The sequence below is a fragment of the Etheostoma spectabile genome, unplaced genomic scaffold (assembly GCF_008692095.1).
Source record: "Etheostoma spectabile isolate EspeVRDwgs_2016 unplaced genomic scaffold, UIUC_Espe_1.0 scaffold00000759, whole genome shotgun sequence".
NCBI lineage: Eukaryota > Metazoa > Chordata > Actinopteri > Perciformes > Percidae > Etheostoma > Etheostoma spectabile.
The window spans coordinates 2,377-21,799 of record NW_022602639.1 but is presented as its reverse complement, the minus strand read 5'-3'; the positions used below and the strand labels follow the sequence as shown (position 1 = coordinate 21,799).

Below are 19,423 nucleotides of genomic sequence, written 5' to 3'. Positions count from 1 at the left end.
ACAGGAAGCATGGACGAGTTCGAGGGCAACTGGATGCCAGGACTCTCAGAGTGACTGCAAGCCTCTCTGGTAAACTCACTGGGTTAAGATGAGTTATTTCATGGTTTCAAAGTCTTGATCTGACGAAGTAGGTCATTGAATCGACATTTTGAAGTATTCTAAGTGCTTCTCTCCATCTCTCATACCTTTTTCTTCTTCTTCTAGTCCGTAGAAATAGCAAAGTCAGTAGCCTTTCCTCGGTTGCGCCACCTCTGTTCAGGAGCAGACTGCAGCTAGTGTCGCGACCACCATGCCATACCATAGTTACGCCGCTCCCATGATGTCACACTGGCGCGCAACAGGTCGGGAACAGCGAGTGTACCAGACGCTTTACAGCTCTGAGTTTTTTAATTAAAAGCACTGCTTTAAGGGAAATTAAAAGTTCTATGAGTCGGCCAGAAAAGATGAAGAATTAAAAGTGCCTTCTGAATCTTTTATTGCCCTTTAGAAAGACAAACCCTGTCTGGGAATCCAATTAAACTCTTATTAAAACCGACTGAGTCATATGACGCAGCTGCTTTTTTTTTTCATTTAAACATCTACAGATTTGCTTCACATCAAAGGCCCCTGTAGACCCACAGCTAAGGCAGCTCCGAAAGGGTTTCACACTCCTGCTCAATTAAAAAGTCAGCAGCCCAGAGGCCCTCAGAGTGGGAATCACCCCTCCATTTAAACACATTCCCTGATCAGAGAGAGGTCCGATGTGAACCCTGGGACTGAAGATACTGCTGCATCGCACCCGTGATCAACAACACTTTTTTTACTAGCCAATCAAATTTCTCACTGGTCAAATATTTTCCAAGGAAAATAAACCAGACTATGGGTGTTTCACACCTACCTGATTTGGTCTGGACTTTCGGACTTGGTCAGTTTTGTCTGAACCAAAGTTGCAGGTGAGACCGGTGCCTCGGACCACGGTCTGGATCAAAAGACCAAAATGCTCCGATCAAAGGAGGTGGTCTCGTCCGGAACAAACTGACCCATGGTCCGGTTCGTTTGCAGTATGAAAACACTTTTAGGACGATTTGGACTTTCGGACCAATTACAGGACGTTAAGCAACGACGTACCATAGAAGAAGAAGGAAAAACCCGGAAAACAAACATTGCTAGAACAAGAAAGAAAGAGTCGTGGACGTACAAAATACTTTTTGTACTACGAGAACGTACATGTCTCGTGAGTACTGCGCTTGTAGTTGGTGCTGCACTTAGTAATACCATAATAACGCAATCAGGATTTGTTCATTTATCTATTTATTTATTTATTGTCATCCAAAATGACAACACGCCAACGTCACACGGACGCCTGTCTACTCACTAATCAAAGGTACATGGTGACAACACGCCATAGTTCTGTAGTGCATCACGCAATCACAACATAGGGTTGATGGGAGATGTAGGATTAGTTCTACAAGCAGTGTTACCAGATAAAGATTACATTTCCAAGCCGATCACACACAAAACGACCCAAATTTCTTGGAGGAAAACCCACCAATCTGGAAACCTTTCTGCAGCCGGACGATTCAAACATACTTGCTCCATTCATCACCTGCCAATTGGCTAGTAACTTTACAATGTTACCCGCCAAAGTTCATTTTTACCCACATTGGAGAAACAAGCTGGTGGGGAAGAGTGAAGCACTCTGATGCCATGGACAGACATGGGAGAAGACAGAAGGTGACCGTACCTTTCCTCCAAGGAGCCAGGATGGAGAAGGACTTCTGCCAGCTGATGACCAGCCCCGCTTTTTTCCTCTTCAAACTCATGCTCCTGTTACAATCCCTGAGGTCTTGAGGACAATTCAAATGTGGCGAGGTTGAGAAAAGCAAATAAAACACTTCCTCAGTGATTCCTCATCATGTTTTTCAAGAGACGTTTCAGTTGTGGACAAGGCGTCTGTTGTTGGAGGAGTCAGAGTGGAGGGTGTCCTGGAGCAGGGTCATGATACCTGTGCTTCCTCGCCTGCTGGACGGCGCTTGTGTGTGAGTGTGTGTGAGAGCTCCAGCTGACAACAGTAAAGGGGGCTGGGCTCCACTCAGAGGAATGACAGTAGGAGGAGGAGGAGGAGGGGGGGAGGAGGAGGGGGAGGACTGAGATTTGCACTCAGCCTGAAGGCGAACAGGGAGCGACCTGAGCTGGAGGAAAAGCTCCAATGGATTAAGAGGGAGGAGGCTGACGTTCCATCAATCACAGCTTCTAACTTTATATAGTCACAGTGAATTACACTGATGAGACACTTAAAAGATCCACAAAACACATGTTGGACTATACACAGCAAAATGACACAGTTGATAATGGCGGAGTAAGAACTATTTTATTGTTACTGCTAAATATTTCAAAACAACCACAGTGTTTTTTATAGAACAATTGGGGCTAAGGATTCATTTATAGACCTGGCATAAGTTTTAATAGGAATGTAGTTTGTAAGCCATTGGTCATTAACAGTTAACTCAGCGATCCTGACAGGGGATAGACCGAATATCGGCCCTGGCTTGAATTTCTGACTGGCTCTGACACTTAACATCAGCAAAAGTGTTTGTTTTTAGAATAGAAAAAGGGAAGTCAGACAGATAGCATTGTTAAGGGGGACAGGATACAGACTGTGTCCCATTTTAAATAGTTGGGAATAACTTGACTCTCAGCTGTCCTTTAAGAAACGTGTAAACAGGTGTGTAAAGCTGTCAAAATTAATTTCAGCAACTTTAGATATATTAAAAACCAGTTCCCCGTTAATATGGACTAACATGGACTTGTGTTGCGTGTTGACGTTACCATAGTCTATAAAGGCTGCTCCTCTATTAAATGAGTTCATATCACAGTGCTCAGACAAAGGGAGAACTAGGCCGACCCACAGAGGGGACTGCACAGATCAACTGCGTCTTCTCTGGTAAGGTGTGTGTCCATTATCAGCGTCATTTCTCCGATTCCCATTCATTCCTATGGGAGCAGCCATGCAATGCATTCTGGTAGAGTTGCTGGGAATCTGGAGAAGCGGGGCGTAAAGTCCTGATTGGCATAAAAAGTTGAATCCAGCCAACTTTATGCAAATGAGGAGCGGCCGACTCGGCTGACGGAAATCTCTTAAACTGACCGTTGTCGATCTGAAATGGAGACCGATTCAGCAACGGCGTGGCCTATTACTCGCTTCACATGTTTTCAGAAACACGGTTTGATGAACTTAATGTGTAAAATACGAGATTGTTTACCAAACAAGCCGCTATTATGTTCGGGTGTTGAAATCCGTGAGCATCCAGCCCCATGTGACGCGTTCAGGTGCAGAAACTAGCGCGCACTACTGGGGATCGGGGCGGTCCCATCTGTGAAAACAACATATATATGGACCTATACTATCAGAGCCATAAAGCATCAGAACTCAGTACCAAGCAAGCTCAGAGAATACATGCAGCAAGCCTAGCTTCAACATGGCAAAAATAGTTTCCTACACGGGGAGCTATTACTTTATACCTCCATGTACACAACATACACGTCTGTGTGTCTGTGTAGGGCGCCTGGATAGCCCGGTTGGTGGAGCGGGTGCCCATGTGTGGGGGTTTGCTCCTCAGCGCAACGGGCCTGGGTTCGGCTCTGGAAATGTAGCTTGTGTGGATGCCACCAAACTACTTAAACCCTTTTTTTTTAAAAAAGCTAATGTTAATGATGAATCAGTAGTTCCCAGTGCAGTAAGTAATTTAAAGATACAGATAAAGATACAGGAAGTAATTTAACCAGTTATTGCCAAACACTGCTTGTAATGCAAGTTTGCCAGGTTCAACATAAAACTGGTTTAGCCTTGTCCAGACTGGTGAAACCAGAAATCAACCCATCTCCACAGCTGAAGCTGATGGGAATGGCATTAGTTTGGTAGGTGTGGTCATGAAGTGTTGCACAAAGGGACATCTTGAGCTGGTCAGGGGATCGCCAAAAATATGAGCATGCATCCTCTGGGAACCACCAATGTCTGTAGCAAATTTTGTCCAGTCAATTTTTACACATTAAATATATCGTTAATACAGTGGCTTTTGCTCACGAGAACAACCAATGGATCTGGCGGGTGAATTTAATTAAATTTTGATGCATAATTACAACCCGTTCTCACTCCAAACTCTGGACAATTGGACAGCGGCTGTCAGAAGCGCCCCCTCAGCGTGTTTGTATGAAAAGCAGAAAATCTGCATAAGATGGTTGGGTGGGGGGGTGGACGGGTCAAACAACACAGGATTTCACCCGGGAGACCGGGGATCGTGTCCGCCGTGTCATGTTTCCTAAACCCACCTGCCGCATCTTCTTTTCCTTATATGTCCCTTGGCATGAAAATGTCACTTTATGAGTTTTTTTAACATTAATATGAGTTCCCCCAGTCTGCCTACGGCCCCCCAGTGGCTAGAAATGATAGGTGAAAACCGAGCCCTGGGTATCCTGCTCTGCCTTTGAGAAAATGAAAGCTCAGATGGGCCGATCTGGAATCTCATAAGGGGCAGGGTTACTTCACCTTTCTTTGCTTTGCCCGCCCAGAGAATTTTCATAAACTAACAAAAATAGAAACAACAAAAAACAATACCCAGCGGGTCCATTTCATTAGATCTGACGCCAACGCCTAAGGCACCTGACCAAGCGTCCGTGTTTTACAAGGTGGGAGTGAGAATCTGTTGATAATTATAAAACCTGTTGAAAGGGGATCTATAGAGAGTCTTTTTCATTAAATTTCATAGTTTGAAGCAGCCTTTCTAGCGTTACAGGACCACCACCTTTTAATTTACATCATTTTAGAGTTATTTGCTCTACATGTGTCTAATCTCAACTGAGGTCATCAGCCAAAACATCAGGTGTATTCTGGGAGTTAAAAATGTGACATAGCTGAGATGAGGAGGATGATAAATACGGACTGCGTCACCTTAAGAGTTTAGCAGAGAGCTTTTCCCTTCAATCTCCACTGAGTGTCCGTGTAGGAAATGACTGAGACGCCGTTGATACTTCAGTTGTGAGACAGGGCGAGAGGGACGTGAGACAGGGCGAGAGGGACGTGAGACAGGGCGAGAGGGAAGTGAGCAACGCTGTCTTTCATTAAAACGTCTCATGAGCCAGGAAATACCAAAGTATGGATCAGATGATGTGATAAGGATTTCCCGAGAATGGCATTTTATTACAGTGACTCACATGAAATATCTGTTTGTCTGAGCAGCTTTCTTCCACCAGTGGGCTGGATTATATTTCTATGAGTGATGTTTTTCAAATATCACATTCCTGACCAATATTGACCTTTTTCTGGGTCACCTTGCCTGGTAATTTTTGAAACATTATTGCTTTGTTTTCCCTTAACTAACTAGAAAAACAAAGCCAAGTCATGGAATTCAGCCACACCCACGTACTGCTCTCAGCTGAATGACACCCCCCCCCCCACTCTGACTCCCTGCCGGATTTCTCTATAGCACACTACAGTACAGACAATCAAATACCGTATATATGTCACAGTCAACTTTTATTTCTTTCCTTTATCAATGTGTGTTTCTGTGTGTGTGTGTGTGTGTGTGTGTGTGTGTGTGTGTGTGTGTGTGTGTGTGTGTGTGTGTGTGTGTGTGTGTGTGTGTGTGTGTCACATTGATAGATTATAGATACAGACCAAGATATAATAACACGTTTCTAACACTGACAACACTGCAAGATACAACTATTATGAATGCATTAAATACAATTCATATTCCTTCATATATAATATACAACGTCACAATCTTTAGATTCAAAATATAACATCTGGAAAACACACACACATACACACAGGCAGACACACACACACACACTCTGACACAGAGACTCAGAGACAGACACAAATACATAAAGTGATAGTTTACATAAAGGTAAAATGGTTTGTAATTAAACTCTTAGGTGACATCAATTTTAAAAATTCACCAACATGTTACAACATCTTCACCCTGTCAGGATCAAATGTTACATTCTAACATTCAAAACTTATTTTATATTATTATTATAATAATCATTAGGTACTTATGTCTTATTTCCCATCATTTGTTTGTTGTGTCGGCCTTTTGTCTTCTAGTTTAAATGTCTGTGTGTGTGTGTGTGTGTGTGTGTGTGTGTGTGTGTGTGTGTGTGTGTGTGTGTGTGTGTGTGTCCTCTGGTTCACAGCGACTAGAGCAGCACAGAGCAGCAGCAGCAGGACGCTGAGCACTGAGCATCTCACCTTGAAGAAGGTGGAGTGGATCCCAAAGGGCTCCACGTAGACCAGCACTGTCCTCTCTACTGACTCACACTGATAATCTCGGCCATAAACTACACACCAGTACTCCCCCGCGTCCCCACTGAGATAGTCGAGATAACCAGGGTCCCTTTATCATAGTCCCGGCTCACTCTGCTCAGTCTCTGATCCAACGTTACGCTAAAGACTCGTCCCTCTGTTCGGTTCGACTTGATAAACCAACTATACCACTTTCCCTCTCCCTACCTGAGCACCTGAGAGTGACATCATCTCCCTCTGAGAAGAGCTCTACAGCGGGGGGCCAAATGTGGGACACACCGCCAGCACATAATGCTGCTCTCTCCTAGAGACTTCACAAGCGTACACACCTGAGTGATTTAACATTACAGATGAAAACACCAGCGAGTAGTTCTGGTCCACTGAAGGATCAGTCTGGTTTTGGAGTTCTAGGTCATTGTAGGAGAAGGTTTCGGGATTATACTTCATCCAACGTGGGGGCTGTTCGTCAGTGGAGTCTGTGACAGTGCACGGCAACGCAGTGGTCTCTCCCACCGAGCGGTAGACTGTCTCAGACGGTGGTCCCAGCTGTACAGTCTCCCTGTAATCGTGAAGACACTGCTCCCGGTCCATCACCACACATCTGTAGTCCGTAAAGTCTGTTTTTGTGACATTGGATACACGGAGAGCTGATGTGTTTGTCACTTGGTATTTTCCTCTAACATTGTCCATCACTGATGTCGAACTGTCCCCAAAAACTCTGCTCCATGTTTCATAACTAGAGTCCTGTTTGAGCCACTGGACGTCCTGATTACCAGCTGCTCCCTCACATGGCAGGTCCACTGTTTCTCCAGGTCTCGCTCCAATAACGATCTTATGCATTATAGGACAAACTCTAATAATGATGTTGTTGTCATGGGTTACCTTGCCCTGGGTCCAGCACTCCTCTCGGTACGAGCCGGAGTCAGACCAGGTCAGGTTGAGGATGCTGTAAGAAGAAGTCTTCACATCGCTGAGCAGTCGTTGTTTCAGGGGTCCAGGTACTGAGGACTGGTCGGACCAGAGGTCAGAGGTGTTCCACAGGACCAGGTTCTCCCCACCAACAGACCTGGAGATCAGGCAGGAGGTGGTGGTCTTGGGGGGCTTGAAGGTGTAAGAGGACCCTCCCTCTCTGATGAAGAGGTGTTCTCCTGCGTGGATGCTGCTGATGAGAGAGACCAGCAGGACGGAGAGCTCTGAGACTGCAGCCATTCTGCTCCGAGGTCCAGGACCACTGACACCGCTGTCAGTCATGTAGCTCAGACACAGTCTACACCCCCCTTCCCCCCCCCCAACCCTCATCAGCAGCTGCTCTTCTTCTTGACTTCTTTATCTCATCGTTAGAGGAAATGTTGCAGCGTCAGCTCTCTATCCAGTAATCAACGACCTTTACATGAGTCTCAAACCACAGAGGCTGACGGCTCTTCATACACACACTCAGAGATAAGAGAGAGGGGGGTGTGTGTGTGTGTGTGTGTGTGTGTGTGTGTGTGTGTGTGTGTGTGTGTGTGTGTGTGTGTCTTCATGTCTTCAGCTGTCCTGTGGAAATACAGGCCTAAAAAATGCCCAAAATAATCTTAAAGTGCCCATATTATTATTAAAAAAATCACTTTTTCTGGGATTTTGGGTGTTATTTTGTGTCTCTTTGTTTGTGTCACGCATACAAACTTGGAAAAAAAACTATCCATGGTGTCTTGAGTGACATCCGGTTTCTGTATGTCCTCTGTCTTCAGTCTCCGGGTGAGCTGGTCAACATCTGGACGGCTTTCTACAGCACTAGAGACGAGGTGGCTAAACGTAGCATGCTAGCTCGTTCTCAATGGAAAACACTGCTCCAACAGCCACTAGTTGACCAGAATCTCCAAAAGAACTACTTCCTGTCCCTGTTCTACTTCCTGTCCCTGTTGTGCAGGTATTCTACAAGTGGTCCTGGTCTAGAAGAAGTCTCCCAGCTGATCCCAGCTGCCTTGGACTGACCAAAGCTGGAGAAAGAGTTATCTAGCTGATGGGATCTTACCGAGCTACTGAGCATGTGCAGCTCCCAACAAAGATAGGATAGAAGAGAGTTGTCTCACTCTGGAGCTAAAACAGAGACCTAAACACACAGGGTGAAAACAGGATCTACAGCAATGTGCAATACAACAAAAATATGGTGTTTTTTGAAAATGAAACCATGGAAAACTATTGAAAATACCTCAAAATACAATTATGAACCTGAAAATGAGCAGAATATGGGAACTATAAAAAATACCTTCATGATGTTGAGTCAAATCTGAACCAATCAGCATTTAAATCAGCTGAGAGGTGTTGTGTCCTGGAATTTTGGCAAAGAGGTGTTATCTGGTGTTATCTGAAACCTTGTCCTACTGGAAACAACACACACAGACAATACACACTAAAACAACACACACACTGAGACAGACACAGTGAGACGATGCACACACACTGAGACAACACACAGTGAAACACACACACAGTGTCACACACTGAGACAACACACAGTGAAACACAGAGACACAGACACTAAAACAACACACACACAGACACTGAGACACACACACACACACTAAGACAACACACTGAGACACATACACTGAGACACACAGACACAGAAACAACACACGCACACACACTAAGACACACACACACAATGAGACAACACACACAGAGAACCACACACTGAGACAACGCACACTAAGATACACACACACTGAGACACACACTCACTAAAACACACACACTGAGACACACACTCACTAAAACACACTCACTGAGACAACGCACACTAAGATGCACACACACTGAGACACACACTCACTAAGACACAAACACTGAGACAACACACATTGAGACACACACACACACAGAGACACACACTGAGACACACACTGAGACACACACACACTGAGACACACACACTGAGACAACACACACTGAGACACACACACACACAGAGACACACACTGAGACACACACTGAGACACACACACACTGAGACACACACACTGAGACAACACACACTGAGACACACACACACACAGAGACACACACTGAGACACACACACACTGAGACACACACACTGAGACACTTTACATATGCTGGCTCTATATACGTTAAATGTATATAGAATAGAATATAATTATCAGCAGCTGTTCTTTTTCTAATTTTTTATCAAACATGAGTTCTTTATCTCATTGTTAGAGGAAACTTTAGCATCCGCTCTCTTTCCAGTAATCAACGACCTTTAAGTCTAAAACCCCGGTTTATGCAGCGGTCAAAGGAGAGGAGGAGGAGGAGGAGGAGGAGTTGGGCCAGGCGAAGGGAAACGTAGTATTGATTAAGCAATAAAAAAAAATTAAAATAAAAAAGGGGCCCAAAAACATAAATTAAGGAATACGTGTGGTTGTAGACAAAAATAAAACTAGGTCAAAGCAACTTATTGTCTCATGTCTTTCCTCCTCCTCCTTTCCTCCCTTTTTTACTTTAGTCTTTCAGAAATTGGTGCAGGGGTGTGCCTCCCCCAGCCGCTCCCACGCCCAAGGGAGGGACATTTTGGGAGTGTTTTTTTAATTTAATAAAAAACATTAAGTCCAACTTCAACCTTGGGTCCTAGTTTTTTCCACTAGGACCTTATTTCCCTATGTTTTTGTGTCTAAGTGACTGATGGGAACAACAATCAGTGACCTTGGTCTGGTACTACATATACAGTGGTGCTCAAAAGTTTACATACACATGCTTAAGTTGACTAAAAAGAGGAATAAAAAAATCATGTTTTGGAAATTTATTTTAATACCTAAATTAAAAAATGAGGTAAAATCCAACCTTTAAGGACACCAATTTTCTTTGTGAATGAATAACGTATTGTAAATAAATAATGTTCTTATTTAAAATACAGGGGTCATAAGTATACATACCCCTATGTTAAATTCCCATAGAGGCAGGCAGATTTTTATTATTAAAGGCCAGTTATTTCCTGGATTCAGGATATTATGCATCCTGATAAAGTTCCCTTGGCCTTTAGAATTAAATAGCCCCACATCATCACATACTCTTCACCATGCTTAGAGATAGGCATGGTTTTATTTCAGTTAGACTAATACCTGGTTTGATTTGCATTGAGAGATGATTTTATAGAAAGTATCCCATGCCTATCTCTAAGCATGGTGAAGAGTATGTGATGATGTGGGGCTATTTTAATTCTAAAGGCCAAGGGAACTTTATCAGGATGCATAATATCCTGAATCCAGGAAATAACTGGCCTTTAATAATAAAAATCTGCCTGCCTCTATGGGAATTTAACATAGGGGTATGTATACTTATGACCCCTGTATTTTAAATAAGAACATTTATTTATTTACAATACGTTATTCATTCACAAAGAAAATTGGTGTCCTTAAAGGTTGGATTTTACCTCATTTTTTAATTTAGGTATTAAAATAAATTTCCAAAACATGATTTTTTTATTCCTCTTTTTAGTCAACTTAAGCATGTGTATGTAAACTTTTGAGCACCACTGTATGGAGAAACAAGCTACAAGTTAAGTTAATAGGACAATAGTCCAACTTGTACTTACCTTCTCAAAAGTGCTGTTTTTGCCACTGACAGGCTCAGATTAATATTCTAAGTCTCTGACAACATTGTGGAAAGGATTTCTAAGGAAGTCAACCTTTCTGTTAAAGAGTAAGATCCTTTTTTTAACATAAAACATCTGCAAAATTGCATTTCCTAAACCCACCAGACTCCATGAAAATAAACTGTAATTTTAGCATCGTAAAATACACTATATTCAAAGTCGACAGAAACAAAATAAAACTATGAAAAGCCGTAGTGGGTCATCGTTCCACTTTTCCAACTATCACAACTCTAGTTTTGGTTGAAATAAACACATAGTTTACAGATTAACATGTGAAAATATGTTGGCTCTAGACACGCTAAAAGTATTGCTTTTTTTAAATGGAGTCTGGTGGGTTTAGCACCAGTGACCTTAGAGCTGTTTCTGGTTAAAACAGAAAGGTCTTAAAGAAGTTTTAAAGGTCTATCTCTTTAGAAATCCTTTCCATAATGTTGTCAGACACTTAGAATATTAATCTGACTCTGTCAGTGGAAAAACAAGCACTTTTGTGAAGGTAAATACAAGCTGGACAATAACCCTATTAACTTACATTGTAGCTTGTTTCACTGCTGCCAACTGCAGAGATCTCGCTTAATACTGAACCAATGTCAAAGATTATTGTTCCCATCAGTCACTTAGACACAACAGGAAAATAGTCTGGGTTGAAAATAAACGCCTTAAGAGTCATACAACGTTTGAGTTTGAGTCAGTATGTGACTTTTTATTTTCAACATTGCATGTTTTTGTTAGTATTCCAGTTTGAGTTGTATTAATGTTTGTCTATTTTGTATTTGGTTGTATTGCTAGATGTGTGCATGTCTCAACAGTTATTACTTTAATGGTTTGGTGGATTTTCTGTGTTTGACTAGACCACCCCCCCTCCCTCCACAGCTCAGGATTGGCCACAGGATAGTATACTGTGCTCATTAAGGTTGACGTGAGACAAGTGCAGAGGAAGCACCCCAAACCTTTGTAGTGCAGGCCTCGGGACAAAGGAAAGGAATCACGGGTGGGACCGACTGGAGGAGTTTGGATTTCAGCATTTTTTTATGCTGTGCAGAAGAAACCAGTTTTATTTTAAATAAATCATTTGAGAATCATCCTGTGGAAGTGCAATTTTTTAATATTAGAAACCCTTTTTTACAGGTGGTAAACCAGGACCTCACACTACCGTGTGATATTTGCAACACTTATTTTTAGAAAAAAAAAAAGTCAAACTGCTGTCTTGTCTTGAGTGAAATTGTCTGATTAACCAGAACCAATGTTCCCCACATCTATTCTCTGTAACACTGTCAAAACCCCTCTGGTCTTTGCTGGGGTTGTTGTCAGAGCCCAGATAACGGACTATGCATAAGAGTGCCAACAAAAACAGGAATGTGGTCAGGGCCCTCACGAGGGAAAACTACACATACTGCAGTGTGTGCTGTCAGTTAAATCATCAGTGTTTGCTTGGAAGCTCTTCAAGAAAAAACAGATTCCCAAGTGAAGTAGCTCATGTGAATGTGAACAGTCTCTGCAGGTATGGACTTCTGACCTGTTATATAACTGTCCTGCAAGGTTTCACACAGTTTGAAACAACATTACAGAGTGGTGGAAAAATCCTGGACCCACACAGATACTGTAGTGGACCATTGTGAGCCATGTTTGTAGAGCCAGCTAAAGCAAAGGCACAACAACAAAGTAATAATCTGAATCTGGTTTTGGAATATTATACACTGCACTCCATCCTGTCTGGTGTGGAATGTTGAGATGTTTTTGCCACAGTGGTCATGGGTATCTCCATATCATGTCATCGTCGTTTGAGGAATGCTAGTGGTGGTGCCTGAATGAAGCAATAACTCATAATAACAGGGAAGACACATGCTGTCATTGTTTAGCACAAGTCATTTTGATTTCAGACCATTACATCACACAATGAGGATGTCTTAATGTTCTGTCTCCACTGCTGTACATGAGAACCTGCCTGTTTTGTTACTTTTGTCTGAACAGCAACAAATGTGATCTGCTGCCTCAATTATGTTACACTGAAAGCGTAAATTCTTTCAGGAGGACTTCTCCGCTTCCCATTCCTCTCTCTCCGAACCTAATCAGCTGAATGTGGGCATTTCCTTTTCAGTTAAACCAACCAGATTTGCCCCAATCTCCATGAGCTATCACGTTGTTGCATTCAAAATTTAATGGCCCCATCCTGCACCCGGCGCAGCGCTAAAGCCAGACGCAAGTGTCGTTGACAGTTTAGTCAGTACCGCAGCATTTCATTGTTAGCTTATTAGGCTAGGCCTAGGCTAGTGCACGGGGCTCACGCACTATGCTTGTTACACACACTGGGATGCACAGCAGCACACACACATGCAAAAGATTTCAAAGAAAAATATGAAATACATTTCTTCTACTCTCTGTCTGTCAGTTGTCATTTCAACCATGATTGATGCAACTGTCCTCCAGTTCTCATCAATCCCAGCACCAGGATTCCCCCATTATCAGAACCCCCGCTTCACATCACATCCACCCAGATTTTCAGTCTTCCTTTATCACCTCCACCAGTGTCTAGACTCCATCAGGCAGGGGCGGGTATTCCTAGAGATGCATGGCCTCTATGTACAAAATAACGTTGCGATTGTAACATCTCTTCCGGCAATTGATATGGGGGATCTCCCCAGTGCTGGAGACATTTTTTGGTAAATCCAAAGTTTTTAATAATTATTTCTGAGGTGTTTACAACTTAGTGTTAACTAATAATTGTTGCAAACTGGTACTAGCAACACAATATTAGTGCCTTCCTGGAACTAGGCGTCTTGGAAATACCAAAAAACCTACCAGCAACACCGGGTGACTGTGCGGGTTTTGCTGGAAGAGACCACCGGTACACATTGCCTCCTGCGTTCCAGGCTCGTCCAGCTGGGAGGAGGCCTCGGGGAAGACCCAGGACTAGGTGGAGGGATCATATCTCCAACCTGGCCTGGGAACACCTCGGGATCCCGCAGTTTGAACTGGTTGATGTGGCTCGGGAAAGGGAAGTTTGGGGTCCCCTACTGGAGATGCAGGCCCCGCTACCCGATAATGGATAAGAGGATGAAGATGGCTGGATGGATGGATAGACCACCGGTACAGTAGTGAAGAAGCTAGAAGCAAGAAGCTAGAAAACAGGAGAAGACAGCAAAGAAATGGGAGTATTTCAGGCATCTTAGCATCAAACGTGACATGTAATTCTACAACTGGCTATGTTGTGTCACTACTGAACTTTAGTACCATCTACTGGATTTTAACATGGCCAATGCCAAATGCCATGTCTCGCAATATTAACAAAAGTGAAAAAGAATTTGTTTTTCCGCTCCGTGATTGGGATCACATCCAACATTTTTTTGAAACATGTAAGTTTCATGAAATTTGGGCCCAAAGTTTTGCTGTTATCCTGCTGACAAACAAACCAAACCGCAAACATAACCTCCTCGGCAGAGGTGATGAAAGACCACCAATGAAATGGATCCTGAGGACATGTAGTACTCCTAGAACCTCTCTACATCAATGGAAATCACACGCTGTTGCGTGTGTGAGCTTGTTGGACCCAGTAGCCTGTCATTAAATGGTGTCTGAGTAAGCTGGTTTTTAGCAGGAGCTCCAAAAACAACTCCGGGGGGGGGTGGGGGGGAGCCAAATGAAAGAGCAGCACAGCTGGTAGCTCTGTAGACTCTGGCCAATGAAGAACAACGGCACTGGGACTCCGGTGACCGCGGACACCTCGCATCAACACCTATAATAAAGCTCTACTTAACTTGACTTGAAAAGCATAAACAAACTACTAATAAGAAGAAGAAAATTAGAAAACCAGATCACTGTACAAATAACCAAACAGAGCAGTGGTGCTGGATTTAAAGGGGAAGCCCTAGGAACAGAAATAACAGAGGAAAACAGGATGGTTATGTCATAGTCTGATGTCATGTGCTGGGTGGTAGAAGAATATGAGAATATGTAAATCAGCATGAGGGTCAAACACTGTGTTTATGGAGCCCAGAGCAATGGGCCCAGGGCATAAAGCCCCGACAGGGGTCACCTGTCGGCCCCCCTCACACACACCACCCAACACTGGAGCTGGTCTCCTTTCGGGGCTCACCCAGTAAGAGCGTGCGCCCCGTGTTGGGGTCCTGCAGCAGCCCAAGTTCAAATCCGACCTACAGCCCTATGCTGCATGTCATCCCCCTCTCTCTCCCCCTTTTATGCCTATCAACTGTAATAAATGGGAAAAGCCCTCATAAAATAAAAAAAATTAAAAAAAGTTGTGTCCTTTCACAATATGTGTACGCCAGAGACTATACCTCCTGCCACACCTCCATCAAGCCGATGACACCACAGTCCTAGGCATTTCGGGGCGCCCTGGTAGACCATGTACCAAGGCTCAGTGTCCAAATCCGACCTGTGGCCCTTTTTGCTGCCCCCCCTTTCCCGTCTACAAGTGTCCTTTATATTAAAGGCCCAGTTTTTCCCATCGTTTATTTGTGGCTTCACTATAACCTCTATAACAGTAGATAGAGCAACTAGCTCACAGTGCTAACACTTGTTATGTCTTCTTATGGGACAGCTATGAGCCAAAGTATACCCATGCAGAAGTTAATTGATATTACTTTAATGTATACTTTTTGATTGGGGAAATTACAATTTACACTCTTGTTTGTTATAAAGCACTACACACAGGCCTGGTCTGTCCTCACCCCGCCCTGATGTAGAACAACCGGGCCTGGCTGGAGCCAGTGACGTGGGGCGTCATGCAGGGCGAGAGGTTCCATAATATTATCAGAGTTCATCATGTTCCTGAGAACCTGGACTTCAGAGAGATCCCCACCAGTGTCTTGTGAAGAGACTCTGTGTGTTTTGGCCCGTTTATGAATTTATTAGAGTCTGGGAGAAGATTCGGGGATCCAAATGGCCTTTGTTGTCTTTCATTCTATTAGGCGTATACTGCATGGCCTCTTCCCTTTTCCCATCGCAGGAGAGAGCATTACGTCAGAGATCAGTTCTAGACCAGTGGATGCGATACCTTGGGAATCACAGACTGGATGGTACGAATCTTATTCCCACATGTTTTTGACACAGTGATATTTTTCTTGGATTATGCTTCCTCATGTATGTCACCCTGGGGTCCTAGAATGGGTTTCAGAAAATGGCATGATCTTTTTTTTTTTATAAAGTGAGTAAGTTACACATCCAACCCGTTGGGTGGGGGGGAATCACCAGAGGCCTCCCGATACGATACCATCATGATACTTATGCCACGATGCGGTATAATTGTGATTTTAAACATATTGCAATTCATTACCTTTTTTCCAACTTTTAATTTTTCCCAATTTCAAATGACGTCCCTTTAAGGAATCTTAGTCAACATCTGTTTTATCTATAAAGATTTTGTTTATCTCACTTTAATTTTATTGTTGCAACATGGGATTGTCAAGCAACACATAACTAATAAGAGATTGATGCTTGGTTTCTGTGTCTCGATACAGTATTACCACAGAAAACTTTGCAATACGATTGGATTTTTTCCCCCACCCCTGTGACCAAGCGCATTTAAATAAGACGCTAAGGGAGACCTTTAGCGTCCATAACAAAAACAAAGACACCTGACCAGGCGTCTCTATTTTACGAGATGGGAGGGAGAATGTGACACATCTGTTCCACGCCTCTATTTTTGCGTCCCACACACACCACTGTGTATTCTTCATGTATTCTTCAATGATGAAAGTGCCATTCATCATGGTGGCACAGCTGCTTGAACGACCATACCAGGGCTTTAGTATTAAATTATTCTTAATACATGTTTACAATGCACTGCTGTTAGATTGATTTCACTTAATTTCAGTGGAATAAAACATTCAACTAGCAGAGCTGAAACCTGCTGTAAGGATGCTGCTTTAAGTCTGGCAACAACCCCCAGTTTGATACACAAACTGCACAACTCAAGCTTTGCATCTGGACTTTAAGAATGTAATCCCGCCGCTGAATGTGCAGAAAACGCAGGTGGTGTGAACGCACCATTATAACAACACAGACAGTAATTGAGTTCCTGAGGTCATATAGAAATAGCTGAGAAGCTCCCATTATGAACTGCTCACTAACCCGTCTTTGGACATAATGATGCCATGTCAACACCTCAGAATAGAGGATGATTACAGGTGGGACATACTGGGAGGACAAATGAGCAGTCTCAAACATTATGAGAACCTAGACGCCACCAAGACACACTTCTGGACTTCTTCCACTATCCTGTGGAAAACTGACTTAAGCCCTTAGCCCATGTGAAGAACTTGGGGTAAGAGGACAAAGGACCCAAGAATAATAAGATCCAAAAAGGGGGGGACCCAAACAAAGAGAAGACAGCAACACTGTGAGCAGCTAAGCTAAAGGCCTTTTTAGGGGTGTGAGTAGAATCCATGGCGTACCCCCCAGACCCCTCTGAGTCTACGCTTAGCCACCCTTAGCCATTGCGGCGACTCACGTCTCTCGACTGTGGCTTGGCGTTGCATTTCCCCCCCGACTCATCTCCAGGTTCTCTTTCTCCATAAAAAACAAACTCAAGGAGAGGGGTTGACTTCTCTAGAGTCACTACTCCCTCTGCAGATAATCAGCGTCACTCTCTCACTCAGGTCCAGTAAGTGGTCTTAGTAAATGAGAGAAACTACAAACAAAAAGTCTGATATCAGCCAGAAAATCTGTAACTGGTGAGAAAAGAGAAGAGAAGAGAAGAGTAGAGACAAGAAGAGACGAGAAGAGAAGAGGATAGAAGAGAAGAGAAAGCCTTTATTGTCATTATACACAAGTGCAGTACCTGTGCAACAAGACTGAAGCAAAACCTTTACAGTGTCAACATGAAATATAAGAATATAAAATATAAGAATATAAAGTATAGGTAGTACACCTGGTCCCCCCCGGACCTGGTGCACAGTCCTAAGAGCAACTATATATATATGAAGTAGCTTTGTATACACATTATGCAAAAACTAGTAGCATTAACTAGTATTAATAACAAATAAATAAATATTGCTTAGTGTGACCATGTAGAGATGCTCCAAATCAGTGGAGGGAACTAGAGGAACTGTAGTTGGGAGGAAAACAGACATGGAGCTGAGAGTAAAGATGATGAGCGCTCACAGAGAGGGGGGCGGGGGGGGGGGGGATGGGACAGTCTGATCCCCCCCTCCCCCCACACACACACACAGTAGTCCATTGCAGTAAATGGGGTTGTTCTTAGGCCAGTCAGCTCTCAGGGCCTTTCATGTCCATCCAGTAATAGTCAGAGAAATGAGTGGGACTGCAGTGGGCAGATAGGATCACGGGTGTTTCCCTCTGCCCTCTGAACCAGAAGGAAACACACTAGAGAAACACATGGACTGGGACTGTGGGGGTGTGTGTGTGTGTGGGCGCGTATGTGTGTGTGTAGATAGATTGAATGTCTGATTCGACACAGAATCGCTAGGTTTTTCCCAATAAATCATGAAATATATACAGTTTATATAGCAAATTTGTTAAGAAAATATTAGCTGTAGACTGTATAAACAGTCTATGACATCAGCTATTAATACTAGTTCCCATTGACCGCGTAACTTTTAGTTTTTCTGGATCAGAATTTTAAATTTTCTTGAAGAGGAGTTATTTGTCTTGTTTTTTTTTGACACTTTTGTTTCTTCTTCTCTATCTTTTGGTTGATACTTTCCACATCTTTTGAGGTTTTTGAAGCTTTTTACAAATTGTCTGGCAATTTTTGCAACGTTTTTTTTTATAAAAAATGTTTTCAAATGCAATAAGATTGAATTTCAATAAAAGTAGTGGACTGATCCTCTCTTTAACTTGTGAAGAGGAGGGAACGATTCACTTTACTTTTTTTTTATTTGGTTGAAAAAAAATATTATAGAAACTTTTTTAATCGTGGCCATGATGTTTTATGGATAGCGGCCGGCTTTATGGATACCCCCACCCCCCCACCCCCCCTCCCAGTTACTAAGTGCCGAGCCGCTGCAGCTGTCGGACATCATAACAACGGCACACTTCCTGTTTTGCTCCACAGGAAGTTGAGGGAATGAGAAAACGAGGTCTCCAGCATCACCGTGCATCATCTTTCACCCAACGCCACGGTTCCTGGAAAACACTGAGTGGTCATATTTGGGTCATATTTAATATCTCCGGATCAATACGCTGCAGACTTTCCTTATTTAACTGATCTTTTTTGAATTTGTTGAGAAATGTGATGTAGGCCATCCTGAAGCTTTTTACATCATGGAATTAGTGTCTTTGTAAAATAAATGAATTATTATGACTCTATAAGTCAAGTCACATAATCTCCAATATCTCAATAGCTTTGTTCTTAGTTTTAGCATGATAGCTAACACCGGGGGGGGGGGGTCCATCGACCCACTTTTGGGTCGCGACCCAGCAGTTGAGAATTACTGCATTATGTAAAAACTAATAACCAACCAAAATGTCTTTTATGGCTTTTAAAAGGAAACTAAAGAAAAAAATCAAAAAGTACTAAATATAGCTT

The 19,423-nt window shown here is 43.1% G+C and overlaps 1 protein-coding gene across 1 annotated transcript; it reads right to left on the bottom strand.

Annotated features, from left to right (window-relative positions):
- Positions 1-362: 362 nt before the first annotated feature.
- Positions 363-7,514, bottom strand: LOC116674588 (junctional adhesion molecule C). The gene is made up of 2 exons (XM_032506977.1): positions 6,599-7,514; positions 363-375 (listed from the first exon to the last, which is right to left on the bottom strand). Exons 1-2 carry the CDS (start codon positions 7,493-7,495, stop codon positions 370-372), a joined length of 903 nt encoding a protein of 300 aa, XP_032362868.1. The 5' UTR covers positions 7,496-7,514; the 3' UTR covers positions 363-369.
- Positions 7,515-19,423: the final 11,909 nt, after the last annotated feature.

Coding starts and splice junctions, on each gene's coding strand:
- LOC116674588 (XM_032506977.1), bottom strand. CDS start 7,495: ATGGCTGCAGTCTCAGAGCTCTCCGTCCTGCTGGTCTCTCTCATCAGC.